The 16,001-nt window shown below is 35.5% G+C and overlaps 1 protein-coding gene across 1 annotated transcript in view; it reads right to left on the bottom strand.

Annotated features, from left to right (window-relative positions):
• The window catches only part of USH2A (usherin), a 374,098-nt gene that overhangs the window by 175,930 nt on the left and 182,167 nt on the right, over positions 1–16,001 (bottom strand). Inside the window, exons 33-36 of the mRNA XM_033055679.2 lie at positions 14,133–14,292; positions 13,475–13,646; positions 9,246–9,393; positions 2,301–2,452 (exon numbers count right to left, since the gene is read on the bottom strand). Of these exons, the coding sequence (XP_032911570.1) occupies positions 2,301–2,452; positions 9,246–9,393; positions 13,475–13,646; positions 14,133–14,292 (632 nt within the window). The remainder of the gene's footprint in view (positions 1–2,300; positions 2,453–9,245; positions 9,394–13,474; positions 13,647–14,132; positions 14,293–16,001) is intronic.

The following is a 16,001-nucleotide window of genomic DNA, read 5'->3' as shown; positions in this document are numbered from 1 at the left end:
CTCTGTGGTATTTTCATTTTTTTTTATTTTATATTTACTAATAACTTAATAAACTAAGACTCTGCTATCATATAAGTGACACCAAATAATATGATAGGCATAATAATATTGGGAAAAGTACTGGCATACATATAACAAAACCCCTGAAATTTAAATTAGTAGCAGTGGATTGAGGTGAGAAATATTCAGTTGAACATTTCCATTTATTTTTAAGAAATTTACAAAAGCTAATACATTTCCAAACTAGCATAATTTTAGTTCTCCTGAATTTCTCCAAAGAATCTATTAGAGGGCCCTTAATAAACCATTTTTTTCTCTCTTTAGGGAAAAAAAGCCCCAAACAATTAGAACAGAAAAAAACATTATCTTGGCTGTCATAGGAAGAGATTAAAATGGACTTTTTAAAAATTTACTTGTAAACAATTTGCATCACACTTGAAAATAAATCACAGTCACCAATAAAAAGTCAAGCAAAAACTACCTACACCAAACAAAAATAAGTTTTTGAAATACAATAACAGCTAATGCTCTCGTAATTAATTAAGATCTTCAGAGCCACCTTCAGGAATATAAGGTGGACAAATTCCATATTTAGGAGAATGTCACATGATATTCCTTGATCAATTAGGGCACATTAGGCACAAGATCAGCAACAAAAATAGCTGGAAGCAGATCGGTTTACTGCTGGGAGATGTTTCCCATTCTATTTAGAGTAGAGGCAAAACATTAGGTTTCTCTTTTTTTTCCCCAAGTGTTGGATTTACTCCATAATTGATATGAAAATATTTTTTTAAAAATCAAATGAAGAACCGGTGCTTTAACTTCCTGACAGCACTTAGGTGAGTCTAAATCAAGATGTACTTCAATTCCTGTGATTAGAAATGGATCACTGGCTTTGGAAAACAGTTTGTGCACTGATCATGGGATGCAGATGAGTATCAGCCACAGAAACCCCTTTGAATTGTTCCAAAGGTCAACTTATGAGTCTGTAGTTCAGTGGAGATGTGAAAAATTATTACTAAAAATATTTTTTAAAACCCTAACTACTGGTGTTCTGTTCTTTTGATGCCTATTTGATAGGACAGTAGTACTGAAAACATACATATTTCATCTGATTGCAAAATTTGATAATGACTTGTCTTAAACATCACTGCCAACACAATGGATTAGGTCATTGCACATCAAGTACCTTAAAACAAGGTTTGCTTTTGGGGTATATGTGAAGTTGTAAAAATGTACAAGAAAAACTGGCAAAAAGCCATTCAAGCTTTTAAGAGTAAATATTCTTCAAAGCACAGCAAGCTATAAAATGTTTAATGGTTATAAAGTCTAGTTGTTTTCTGCAGATAGACAATGTTACTGGCATTTGAATGAAAGTAATCTTAGAAATAATATTGGAAATGTGACTAACAAATTATATCATAAAAATAAAACCTGGAAGTTCTTTCCTGACACAAAATAAATTGTGATGGTAAAAAACAGAAAGAAAACTACAAAAACCTCTCAAATCTTTATCTCTTTTCTTCCTTTTCTTTTTTACCAAATTCAAAAGCCTGAAAATAAAGCTGAATCAAACAAAAAGTTAAATCCCAGAATAAACACAGGTTTCTTTTTCAGTTATGCTTGAAAATAAAACCAAGCACAGTAGATATGATTCTAGTTATTCATCAGCTACAGTACTATGAAATCATACTAGATTTATCAGTTCAGCTATATGTGTAAAAACCTTTAACAAAATAAAATTTGTTTTTCACAAATTTGTCAAATTTAATATTCCTGCATTCTCAAATCCTGATAAATGAGGTGTTAAACAAGACTGCTAAAATCTGTCCAGTATAATATTTGATCACATACTCGCATTCAAAAGATTATGAATTACCATATTTTCCTTGCTCCTGTTGCCACTTCTGGCTTCTGCAATTCTCAAATTAACTTTAGTCCTTTCAGTCCGGCAGCTAGAAATTCGCTCATTACAGGAACAGTAACTCTTTCTTTATATACATCCTTATAAATCTGGTTAAAGCACACCTGCACCTTTCAAACATATTAACTCCATTTAATTTCAATAATGTGTGTTTCAGCCTCGTTTTTTTCTTCCTTCACTGTACCTACGCTCTACTTTGGAATGGTGCCTAACAATGACCTATTGAATCTTTAGCAGCTCTTAAACAGGATTTTTTTTAAATGTCACATTTTGCCAGATGGGTTAGTACTGCCCAGAGTGAATCATCACCATTTACTCTGATATTCACTGTCATCTGACATTTATTACACTCCCAGAATGAAATTAAGGTACTCACCAGTGGACCTAAAGCACAACCTTTTGCAGTACATGCCTGGACTCTGAAGGAATGCAGACTCCAAGGAGCAAGTCCATAAGCATAACAACTTAGCTGTGATGAATTTTGCAGCAGAACACCATCCATGTACAATCCATAGCTAGTAATAATACCTATAAAACAATGTGAGAACACTCACTAACCAAAAAGACACAGAATTTAGGAGAAAAATAATGCTACGGACACCAAGGCAGTAGTAGTAGTATTTCAAACTATTTGAAATGTTTGCAATAGGGCAGATACTGTTTAGCACCACTGAGCATGTAGAACTCAAAAGAAACATACTCTTCCATCTTTAACTGTTGAAAACCTGACAAGTGGACTGCATCTCTTTAAACAATTACACTATTCCAAAGATTGCTCCTTAACAACCTCGTTTCAGAGTGGTAGCCAACATCACCTTGGAACGAGGAAAACTGGGGCAATTCTGGTTCACAGTCTACTCTGCACATGGCTTTTCAAACAACACAAAAAGCCATCTCACATCTTAACAGCTTTAGACATAGAAACAAAATCTCCAATATAACTGAAGCCTGGAAGGACAACTCAGGGCAGTGCTATAACTGCAATAAAACAGTAACAATCAATTTTGTCACACAAAACCCCTCTTTCAATACTTCAGATTTTCAGCACTTTGCCAACAAACTACATACTTCATTAATTTGGAGTAGGATGGTTGGAAAATGTTACCCACTTTTCTAAATGAAATCACAAAATAGTAATGATTACTGTTTTCTTCTCAATATGCTATAGAAAAAATCCTGAAGTAAACTACTCCTTGCCTATTGAATCTACAGAAAGAAAGCATATTTGGAAACTCAAACATTAGCAACATTTTTAGACAGACAAAAGAATCCATAACTAGCTAACACTAACTAAAATTGCAAGTGATTGCTTATCACATTCATAAGGAATTCTAAAACTTTGTTCTTCCAAAGGTACATGGTAGGATAACAACTCTTGTACAGTGTTTTGAATTTAATGAACTAAAGATTTAGTTTTACAGATTTGCTTAAACTTTGGAAACTGAGCTTGTAAAGGACTACTTTTTCTCAGGGCTATTCTGCCATCTTTCTCACTTCTGAATAATCTCCCTTTTTAAAAGTTATTTCAATGAGGAATCTTAAGGCAAATAAATGGAAAGTTCTGGGATTAATTTGAAGTGATTTTAGTTCAGAGGATGCCTTCTAATCCTTCCATTACAAAAGACAAATTCTATTGTAAAACTATAGCTCAGTTCACATTCCTTCCCTTAAATTTTTTTTTTGAATCTACATTGAAGAAGATTCAGTGTGAAACTGAAAAAATATTTCCCCTCCACAAAATGGAGAACTGCTTCATAAATAAAAGTGTACACACAATTGTTTCAGCTGAGCTTTGAAGAGTTCTGCTTAAAAAGATTTATATGCTAAAGAGTTCAATTCTTTTCTCTTCTAGAAAAGTGAGAGGCTATACTCAGACAGTAGAGATGTGTGTAGGAGGAGGTCCTGAAAAATCTCACACTATCAATCTTACCACATTTGACAGGCTTCCTAAAGCAAAAATCCCTTGTGGTTCTGTGTCTAGTTGCTTGTGAAGCAATAACATAAATGGTTGATATTTTTCCAACATTAAATAAACAAATTTTATATCTATGGGTATATACTTCAAAATATTTTATTTATCTCAGAGGGAAAATGTGAATGCTGACATTAAGGATGTGTTTTTGCAGGGGAAAATTGCCAAACACCTGGGATACTCTAAGCACCTACTGTACCTGTAGCACTAACTCTTTTAAAGCATCACAGAATAGAATCATAGAATTACTTGTGCTGGAAAGGACCAACAAAGATCACCCAAGTCCAACCCCTGGCATTGCACAGGATAACTCCAAAAAATCACACCATGTGCTTGAGGGCATTGCTCAAACTCTTCCTGAACTCTGTCAGGCTGGTGCTGCGACCATTTCCTTGAGCCTGTTCCTGTGTCTGACCACCCTCCAGGTGAGGAACCTTTTCCTGGTATCCAACCTAAACCTCCCCTCAGACATCTTCATGCCATTCCCTTGGTCCTGTCATTGGTCACCAAAGGGCAAAAATCAGTGTCTATTAAATAATTATTAATTCCTTTGATACTTATGGTAACAGCATGATTCATAATGAGATCATTCAAGTTTTAAAGAGTTCCTAAAGCCACAGCACTGTGCAGCATCCACACTTGAGGAGCAGCTTTACTGCTCAGCATCATGAGCTTTTGTTGGTTCTCACTGTACTGTCAGAAAACAATAGTTTCTAAAAATTTGATCCATTACCTCTTGATTTTTCTTCTGCCTTTGCCTTAGAGGACATTGATGGAGAAAACCACAGTATGAAAAGAAAAAGTACATTTCAGAAGAAAAGAGCTAATAGTCCATTTTTGAGATGTGAAGCCATTTTTCTGAATTAGGCAAAAACTACTTTTACCAGGGATAAGTAACTCTGCCTCCCTATTTCATCAGTACCGGTTTCCAAAACATACAAACAAAAAGTTCAAAGTTAAAGCTAAAAGCTAACGTTAAGGCCCAAATTTAACAAACTTCTTGAGACTCCCTAAATATTGCAGACAGTTACCATGCATAAAATATTTAAGACTACAGGACATTTTTGTGATTTACAAGGCTTCCTGAGGAACATGTGGTCACCATGAAAAGATGCAGTTTCTTCATAATTGTGAAGTCTAGATAGCCAGGTCAAATCTTGATTTCACTGAAGACAAAATCTAATGTCTATAGTATAATTATGATTCACTTTGAAAAGAAGTCCAAGAATGCAAATTAAACTTGAACTGAAGAAAGCTGTAAAGTTTTCTCATTCCTCCTTTCCCCTCTCTGGGTGAGGCCATATAATGTGTCAATGATATTCAAGACACTAAAGAGGTTTTGAATCCAAAGTAGTACAAGCACTTTACTCTTAAGGTACAATCTAAAGGTCAAATCTTAAGCAAACATACTTTTACCTACATCAATTTCACTGACTACAAACACCAGTCATCTCTCATAAGCACAAGGATTTGGAAGAACAAGTACTGGCTTAGTCCACTGAATAATTTTATAAATCTATTTTTACTATGCCTAGCCTACTATTTTCCCTTAAAATTCCACATGGCCTTGGAAGATACAGTCCTGATTTAGACTTGGTTTTATCTATGACATGAACATAAAGTGAAGTTTTTTGAGAATTGACCAGCTAAGGAAAATTTTAAAGGATTTTAAAAGAGTAGATCTCAAACTACATGGCAAGATTATAATAGATGTGCTCTGAAGAACAGATAATTGTTTATTAAGGCCACTAGAATAATGAAAGGTCAAAACAGAATATCTGATGACATGATTTCACAAGCCTCACCACACACTGTCTTCATCTAAATGGTCAATATAGATTATATTATCTGCTATCTGCCTACATATACAGTGGCAGCATGTGGGCCATGTCCCATCAACCATTTTATTGTTGGATTGAAAGTAAGACAAAATAAAATGTTGATATTTCAAATATATTCAACATGCCATCTTCCAAAAGGAATTTTTCTACTTGGCACATGAATGGTATTTCTGAAGCAACTTTCAACAAATAATTAGGTGTATAATTTCCCAGTTTTCTATGATTTTTTTTCCTCAAAATAATGTAAATAGCCCTTAAATTCAACAAAAATCTGTAGTCCTGAAGTTTGATATCCACATCTGGATAACACAAGCCTAGGTGTTCCTGTACCCCAAAGCTTGTTTCTTCTTTATGAAGAAGCCATGTAGCCTTTACTCTTGTTTGTCACCTCTGACCTCCAGGGCAGTATTTTAACTCTTCTTAACTTTTTTCTAATTCACAGCAAGCCGTTGGACCCCATATATACCATGAGAGCATAGCAAAGTCTGTGCTGTCCCAACCCCAGCCAGCCCACACATCCATTAGAAGCTGACAAGCCTCCTCAGACCATGGAAATAAACAGTAGCATCTGTCAAGCAGTAGCAAACTAAAGGAGGCAGGAGAGAAAGGAATGCTCCCAGAGATCTAATAGGGAGATGACAATCTATGATATGCAAATCTTTGTAATTCTGAAGTTTCCACCTGAAATAAAGCCAAGCTCAGTATTTTTGAAAAGCAGTAACTACACCTAGCTGCCTGAAACACAGTAAGTTTGAACCAATTCAGTTTAAAGCATGAAACAGTTTCTATGCTTTTGAAAAGAAAAAACAAAGAAAAATCAAGAATGCACCAGCAGAATGCTGAAGTAAGAAAATTCTAGGGAAAGTATCTAAGTACGTTGTGCTGGTCTTTCTCAGATTCTACTCTTCTCAACGGTGATATTTTTCAGCCTCTTGCACAGTTTTAAAACCTTGACACAGAGAGCAATTATAAATTATGTGGCCACAAGGCAGCTCAAAAGATGTGTCGAGCAAAAGAAAGTCACTGAACAATGCCAACCTTCCTGATTAAGCACTTGCTCAGTCAAAAGTTACAGAGCTTATTTGCTGTTGGGTATTTTTAAAATTCTTTTGGAGAAAATGGGGAAAGGATGGAAATAGAAAATTGGAGGATGAGAAAAGATGTTATTAAATAAAGCATAGAATCATGTAGGTTGGAAAAGATCTTGAAGATCGAGTCCAACTGCTAACCCAGCACCGCTAAATCTACCACTAAACCATGTCCCAAAGTGCCACATCTTAGCATTTTCTAAATATCTTCAAGGATGGTGACTCAACTGCTTCCCTGGGGAGCCTATTTCAAAGCTTTGGCTCTTCATGGAACGCTTTCCATGAAGAAATTTTTCCTTATACACAATCTGAACCTCTATGGCAAAACTTGAGGCCATTTCCTCTTGTCCTATTGCTTATTACTTGGGAGAAGAGACCGATCCACACCTGGCTACATCCCCTTTCAGGCAGTTGTAGAGAGGGATAAGATCTCCCGTGAGCTTCCTTTTCTCCAGGCCGAACACCCCCAGCTCCTCCATCAGACTTGTGCTCCAGCATCCACTCCAGCCCATTGCCCTTTCTGGACTCAGTCCAATATCTGAATGTCTTTTTTTCAGTGAGAGGGCTGGAACTGAACACAGGATTTGAGGTGTGGCCTCACCAGTGCAGAATACGGGGGGACAATCATCACCCTAGTCCTGCTGGCCTCATTATTGCTGATCCAGGCCAGGATGTCACTGACCTTCTTGGCCACCTGGGCACACACTGGCTCATTCAGTTCAGCCACTGTTGACCAGCACCTCCAGGTGCTTTTCCACTCAGCAGCTTCCCAGCCCCTCTGTGTCAGCCTGTGGCACTACCTGGGGTTGTTGTGACCCAAGGGCAGGACCCAGTCTGGACTTACTGAACCCCATATCACTGGTCTTGGCCCCCTGATCCAGCCTGTCCTGGTCCCTCTGCAGAGCCTCCCTGCCCTGCAGCAGGTTAGCACCCACCTCCACTTTGGTAACTTTGCAAACTTGCTGAGGGTGCACCAACACCCTCAGCGCTTTCCTAGCAAGCTGTTTATTGTGGTTAAAAGGAGAGCAAAACTGTACATAGTAAATTATGTAAAAAAAGATGCAACACCCAAGTTCAGTCATGATTCCCAGCTTTCAGTTATTTTAATAGTAGCTTGTGGAAATTTATTTCTTAAACTCTAGGTCCTTATTGTGTGCTGTTGATATGCATGTATAAATATGAATATGGACATATATTTATATTTATATTTATATTTATTTGATTAGTTAAGCCGCGATCTAAAACTGTTTGGATTTTTTTCCACAATGCAAGGATAACAGAATCAGGTCCTGAGACTAACTATAAAAGAATGCCTATTTCAGTGAAAATTATTCAGACTTTAGCACTAAGCCATATGTATTTCCTTCTTTTCCATTTCCTCCCATCCCTTACCTTTCCCCTTTCTCCTGCCTCCTTGCCTTTGCCACACATGCTGATGAGATTTTAGAAACTTTTAAACTCAGATTCTAAGGGGTTAGGAAGCAAAATCTTCCACAATGACTTCCATACAAAAAACCATAAATTATCAAATTCATTATTTAACAGATGACATATTCTTATTTCTTTCTAAATTTAATGTAAGACCTTACAGAATACAATCACCCCTTTTGGGGGAATTATTTAAAATGTCTTTAGTGAAGTTGAATGAGTAGGATGTACTTTATGACAACCGAAAGTGGGAAAAAAACTTGCAGGACCAAATGAAATTAATGTGAAACCACTGGGAGAAATAATCATGAACACTGAAATAATATCATGAGTCAATGAAGAAAAACATTTCTGATACTTCAAATTTAGTGATTCCTACATAGCATTGCTCTGATTTTATTACTATGCATGTAGCAGTGATTTAAACTGTTACACACATTATGATAAAATCAGAGGGAATTCCAAGGTAAATGATACTGTGCAACCCCACTAGTAAAGTAAAATTGGTCTAAAAGTTTTACATATGCATGTTTTGTAATGGAAAACATTTCTAAACAAAAAAAGTATATCATTTAACTTTCACAACCATTGAAACGTACAACAATATGATGAGCATGCAGAAAACAAATCTAATATCAATTAATGTAAAAGAAATTTTAATGTAAAAGAAATGTTTTATAGGAGGGTGAAATTAACATCCTAGACCGATATTCTCCAAGAATGCCTATTCCTCAGCTCAGTTGTCCTGGAAAACATTGAACAATGAGATGCAGTACACAAGAACTATCAAAAGGGAGCACTTTTGAGCCACTGAAACCACACGATGAGCTGAAAACCACAATCTCCCAGCTGCAGACAATGATACTATCTCAGGTATTTTATGTGCTAAAATGATCATTAAAAATTAAGCACCACATATAAGCTGCCATTTAGAATATTAATTTACCTTTACTAATCATCTTTTTAACTTGAGGCTAAAAGAGTTCACTTACCATTCGGATACTCAGGCTTAGTCCAGGAGATGTTAAAGGAGTCAGACGCATATGACTGGGCTTTTGGAGCAGGAACCCCTTCTGGTGTACTCTCATCTGTTATAGCCACACTGGCTTCACTTATTGAACACCCACCTCCAGTGCAAGCCTTAAAATATTAATCAGAACAAATAAACACCTTTCAATGTAGTACCAATCATTTTTGCAATTACTTTTTTGCCTAAGTTTCATTATTCTTCCACATCTAAACTTAGTAAGCCTGTGATTTTCAAGTAAGACACTTTTCTTAGCATAAATATGTTTACCTCTTTTCTTAAATAGCAGGAGGCTGTATAATAACTCATGATACTTAGTTTTTAGGCATAATATAGTTAAAACTTTCTTCTCTACTTTACAACAGCACCCAGAGCATGTACAATTACAATAGTGAAAAAACACTATATTATGAAACACTATATATTAGTTGTTACTATGACTTGTTTATGGAAAATAAAGTAAAATAATTTGTATTTCAGTTGCCAGAGAACAAAATGTTAACCACGCAATTTTTTTATATTTTGCTTGGAATATGAAGCAATACAACGTGCAGGCAAAAGTGGATATCACTCCATTTAACAGGTTTTTAAAGTTTTATGTGCACACAGCTATGGTCCATGTGATGCTTTGCCAATTATTTGCACTAACACTGATGACAAGACTACATAAGTTGAAAAACATACGAAAAAAATATATATCTGTATGGATTTAAAGATTTTTGTGTTAGATTATTGTTCATATTTAGTGTTTTGTTTAATAATAAAATTAATCAAAACCTGAATTCAACAAATATTCACATTTGAGCATACATTAAACTTATCTGTGTTTTTCTAAGTTGTCCATGTACTAAAGTACAGTACATCAGCACATAAAGACCTTGCTCTCCAGATCTCCAGGAATAAAATCTATTAATCTAATTCTCTCAATCTATTATATTTTATTTGAAAGGATTAGCTTCAGTTTCCCATTTCCCACTGTTTTTCAAATCAGAGAGCAGTCAAACATATTCCCCATGCCCTCCTGAGCTGTATACTGACCCCAGAGGTATAAATAAGTATTGTTTGTAAATGAGAGGCTCTTTTGGACATAAAGATTGTTTTGATATCACTGGAAATTACATTCACAATATAACTAAAGAATGACTCCATGTTCAGTCTGAATTACCAAGTAAAGAAGAAAGAATGCAACCTCAGTTTTGGGAACATAAAAAAAAAAATGGCATTTACTCTAAACATGATAATGTTTATTAAAAAACCCAAAAACTAGTGTCAGTTTAGATGGATGTTCAGGTAACTATTAGCATTTTGGTAAGTAAAATATTTAAGAAAATTATCCTTCCAGGAGAAGCAGAGTAATCTTTGAATTATTCCACTTCCACTGGCTTCATGAAGAAGCCAAAACGAGCATTTCTGGAAGGCCTCTTTCTCATTTATTCCTTACTGGCTTGCTAACTAACTAATTTCCACCAGGCCTACTTCAGCAGTGGAGAACATTTCATTTAAGGGCTTGGTAACAGCACCCTTTTCATTCCTTTATGTCTTGAATTTCATGCAGCTCAGTTTTTATATCTCTGAAATTTGCTGGGACATGAAGTTTCTGGTTCTTCTAATGAAAATCAGCAAAAGAGAGTTCATCTGCATTTTAGGTAGTCGGATTTTAGATCAGTATCTCCAAACAGACTGGACATCTGGCAAGCATATTCAGTGATGCTCAAAGCCATGAAAACCTCCACCCAGACTGAGTTCCCATTTCGTCACTCCAATAAACAGATTTTAGGTAAAATTTGCAAAAATACCAAGGGAACTGGACAGCCAAAGGACAGATGCAAACCACACCAGATGACATCACACAGCAATGCTCCACCCAGGACCTGAGCCAGCTTACCCACACTGCAGTGTCCTGAGGAGATACTGCTTAAACAGTTCAATCCCAAAGACCTTTAGTCATAAGAGTGACACCCTGGCTACTAAAGGCAGCCTTTCAGCTTTCCATTTGCTTTAAGACTGGTCTGGCTCACACTCACCCAGCTTAGAGTATGAGCAGAACAATAAATAAATTCCTTTGCACTAATCCATGGAGACATGACCTAATGTCTTCTTGGCTGATATTTGGAAAGAAGCATCAGATTTGCTTACAATACCTGTTGTGCTTATTTATGAATAAAATTGCTGCTTATTAAAAGGCAGTAATCAATTCTGAAAATTGGTAACAGCATGCAAAGATAAACATTTCCTTAACTCTCTTCATAACTTTACATACAAAAGCTTATGCCAGCATCCTGTGAGGGGCTGAAAGTTTTCCTTGTGAGGTTCCTGATTCCTGTGTTCAAACTGCAGTTTTGGATAACTTAACACAGAAACCAAAACAAATTTTTGAAGGGATACAAACCAAAATTAATAGTAACTGTGAAACAAGGAAAATAAAAAGGAAATATTTTATTCTAACAAAAAAAAATAATAATAATTTAGTTAAGTTTTCCACTGTCAACAGTTGTTTGGGGTATTTTTATTCTAAAAGTTTTATTGAAATTCAGTTAAATTCTATCTGAAACACTAAATATTTCTTTTTTTTTCTCCAGAGGTCTATGCTTGATTTGAATTTTTTGTGGATTTGGTTTTTGTTATTTTTTTAATGTTTGGGGTTTTTCCTTTCATAAAGCATACAAGTAACATTTGGCCATGTTTAATCTTCATAACTTCTAAACCTGTAATAGAGCATTCTTCTCAAACCAGTTAAGATAATTCTATGTATCTCATCCAAAAGTTTTAAGAGCCACCAAACCTCAAAGATATTGAGCTTTTCACGCACTTTCAGACTTATCATTTTCTTCTAACTCACCTGTCACAGACCGCTGCATTTTATTCAGGTAGATCTGGTTATCTTTGTCACTAGAAGAAATTATCTTTTCCTACTTTCTAATTAAATGCAAATATTAAGGGGAGATTTAAAAACTACAAAGAAATGAGAAATAAAATATAAAGAGCAAAAGGTTCCTAAAAATTTATTAGGCAACTTCTAGGAAATCTGCGCATGCTGATGAAACAAAACCAACATCCACACCACACTTCCTCCTGTATCCCAAGGCAGAGCCACCAAAACAAGCAGTCCCATGTGCCCTCCAGATTGCAGCTGTTAATTCTCCCCTGATGCTCTCTCCTTGTGCCCCCATGCACAGCAGTTGGGCAGGAGCAGAGAAGAGCTGTGGCACAGTGAAGGACAGTACAAATTCCTTTGTAAAGAATAAATAAAAAATCAAGGCATAAAATGCTTGTTGAAGTAGTGTCTTAGTTTTGGACATGGTGTTATTATATATGCTAAGCAATTTATTATGCTGAAATATCAAGGCACAAATGAATTAATTTCAACATGAATCTAAGCTTTAATTAGACTGAATATCCTTGTTTTTTTCAGGTTCAAGTCAGATCCTTATCATTACCTAAAGGTAGTTTATTTTTTGTGGTATAATATTTAGAACATTCAAGAGCATGTTAAGAAAAAATGAATGCATACCCAGTCTACATAAATGTAAATTTATTCATAATCAAGAGCAGAATATTTTTCTATGGCATTTATCAAAGCAAATATCCTTATATAGGTATTGTTATAAAATGAACAGTGTGCTTAAAACAAGCAACAATCCCCTCCTTTTATTCACATATTTTCAGGTTTGTTAGTGAGCTAAAGCTGTTCTATTTCATCACAAAATAAAACCAATGATAAAGAAATACAGTGAAAACACTAATGTCTTTTGAAATCTTCTGAATATACAAACTGCTGCTTTACACTGAACCCTTTTTCTCTGCTATTTCCTTCTACATACAGATTTGAAGATGAAAGAACAAATTGCCACGGTACAAAATATGAAAGTTTGACACTTTTAAATACATTCAATGTTTTCTTGTAAGTTGGGTCCAAGGAAATATTTTTCAAGTATTTCCTATATTTCTGTTCAATTCTTTGTAAGTTATCCAACTTGTCCTTGAAGAAAACCTGTATTTAAATTACACACACATTTTTGTGAGTCTGTTTTGAAACAAAAAAACCTACTTTTGTACAGGATGGCTCATCCACCTTAGTTTCAAAAAGAAGAGGTTAAACAAAGTGGACAGAAGAACCATTAAACATTAAGATGCTAACAATGTCAGAATCATTTTCACCATTTTACACCTCTACTACACATCTTTAAAACTTACAGCTAGTTTTATGAGGTATTCAGTACCCGGGAAAAGCTGCGGAACAGTAAAATCCAGAAAAAGTTCTGTGCTGTTATAGATTACATTCCACTTTGTAAAATTCTGCTCATTGGTGGCTATATAAATTATATAGCGATCTAGGATTCCATTTACTTCTACTGGTTCCTTCCATCTGCAAATAAAAGCAAAATATGATTAAGACCAGACCAAATAAAGGTTCAGACAATGCTGAAAAATGTACGGCTTTGTTTAGGGGACTTCATGGGGCTTATTTTGAGAATTTGAAAATGCAGTTCTGCATTCATAAAAATAAATCTAAGCCATACCTCTAATGTAGTATTTGTACTCAGTAGATAAATGATTACACACAAAGCAGGGGCTACAAAAGGGGCATATCACCAGAACATTTCCTGCACTGAAGTTTGCAGAGGCTATGCCCATATGTAGGTTATACTGATTGCGTAAAGACAAAATGGAAATTAAGTTGGCAAGTGATAATCAGAAGGTTCACAGAACCACTAAACTAATCACTTCTATGCATTTAATCATAATAAATTTAATTTTATGTCACAAACCCTTCCCCTGATTGAACTCACTGGAATTCTTGAATAAACTGATGCACTATTGTGTTGTCAGGAGAAAAGAAATCCTTACTTACTGTACATATATTGTTCTAGAATCCAAAACCGTCAGCACCGGGGCATCTACGTGAGATGGTGGCAGCTGCGCCGTAAACAAGGTGACCTGGGAACTGTTTGTGCAGCCAGCAAGCGTGCACGCAGTGAGCAGGAACTGGTATGGAGTGAAAACTGCCAAATCTAGGGCAGAACAAGAATAGGAATTTATGTGGTGTATTCGTTTTAACTTGCTCTTCTGTAGCTTTCAGACACCAGTCAGTTTAGAAAAATCAAGAGGAAGGGAGACCTGTATCTCTTAAATGTTTCAGGTTTGCCCCAGAGAAATGAACAGGTACTGGTTCTCCAGTAGTAGACAGCTGCAAATTTTTCTACTCATAGATCAGTGGGGTGTGTTTTGGCTGAGACAACCCCACTGTTCTCCATTTGTACCAGAATGTACACCACCAACTGAAAAAAAAAAGTAATTAGATTTTTAGGTGCTACATACTACATCAATTTGCTACAGCGGCAAATGAACACCTTTGAGATGATTAAATCAAATCAAATTAAAGTAATGGAAAAACAAGTACAGGTTCATTAACACAGCTGGATTATACATATTTTTTTTAAATGTGCTGTATGAAACATTAATGTCAAGCATTGATACATACAACGATTCACTCCGTGCAGATTTCACTACAAGCATGAACACAAAGGAAGCTCATTGTTGCCACCACCCATACTGATCCCTTCTCTCTTTGCCTGTTTGTCTTCAGCTACAGGAACACCAAACAATTGTAAAATATATTCCAGTAAAGACAACCCATCTAATGCTATAGCAAAACAACTGTTCAACGGTTATTAATTTTAAAGCTATCCTGAGTTTCAAATACTGCAGAAAATGGTGAATAAAATGTAGCATTTTTGCTGAAAAAATATTCTAAAAGATCATATATTCTTCCCTAGATTAATACAGGGATGTTTTTTAGAAAAATTGTAGCATGAAAGTAATGCTGACATAATTTTCTAATATTTTCCTTTCTCTTTTTTCATTAAAATAAAAATCATAGACTTTAACTAGCAAATCTTTTAAAAAGGAATTTACAGTTGAAGTTTGGGTAACAGTATAATGTATACAGGTAAAATGTTTATTCAATAGACTCACATTTTCAGTATGTCAGATAAGTTCTGTGGTTTTGTAAGACATAACAAATAGTAGTGTTTTAAGAGCCCAATAATATCAAACTATATTTTTTACAAAATATTCTTGAGCACAAATTTAAAAGTCCAGTTGGATGACAAACACATCACCAAAGCAGAGATGGTAGAGACTCAACTTCTCTCTTTTTTTTCCCTTTATGTAACATCTCCAGCCCCTGCAGGAATGTAATTTCTTCTGAATTGCTCAACTCTGTGTAAGGAGAGAATAAACTTGTGTGTTTTTATTGAAAATATCATATCACTCAGTGGTATTGTTCTATGGAGCACATGGCAAAGTGCGAGTTAAAAAAAATGCCGCAGTTAAAAAAAAAAATCATCAAGTGAATGCCTGTAACAGTGACATGTTTAATCAACATAATGGGACTGATTCTACCAGGGTTAAGCAGTGCTTAAGTCAGTGAGAGGGGGAAAGCACACTCCAGAGCAGGTGCTCAAGCTGGCTCAGCACGCAGGGAAACTCCACGTACTGCACTGGCTGTGTTGCCTTCCTTATTGTGCACCTCCCTGGGTCCCATATTCCCTGCAGCTGCATAAGAGAAGTCAGAAAAAGGAGCTGAAAGTCTGTGACACAAGTATTACATATTACATGTTGTGGGTGGGAAAACAAGTGACCAGAAGGATTTTACTTTCTGCAATCCTAAAATGAATAGATGAAAGCAATTCATGGAACCTGTATAATTTATAATATC

This window comes from Catharus ustulatus, chromosome 3 (genome assembly GCF_009819885.2).
Source record: "Catharus ustulatus isolate bCatUst1 chromosome 3, bCatUst1.pri.v2, whole genome shotgun sequence".
Classification (NCBI taxonomy): Eukaryota; Metazoa; Chordata; class Aves; order Passeriformes; family Turdidae; genus Catharus; species Catharus ustulatus.
Note: the sequence above shows the minus strand (reverse complement) of the source record. Positions and strands in the feature narration are given on the sequence as shown.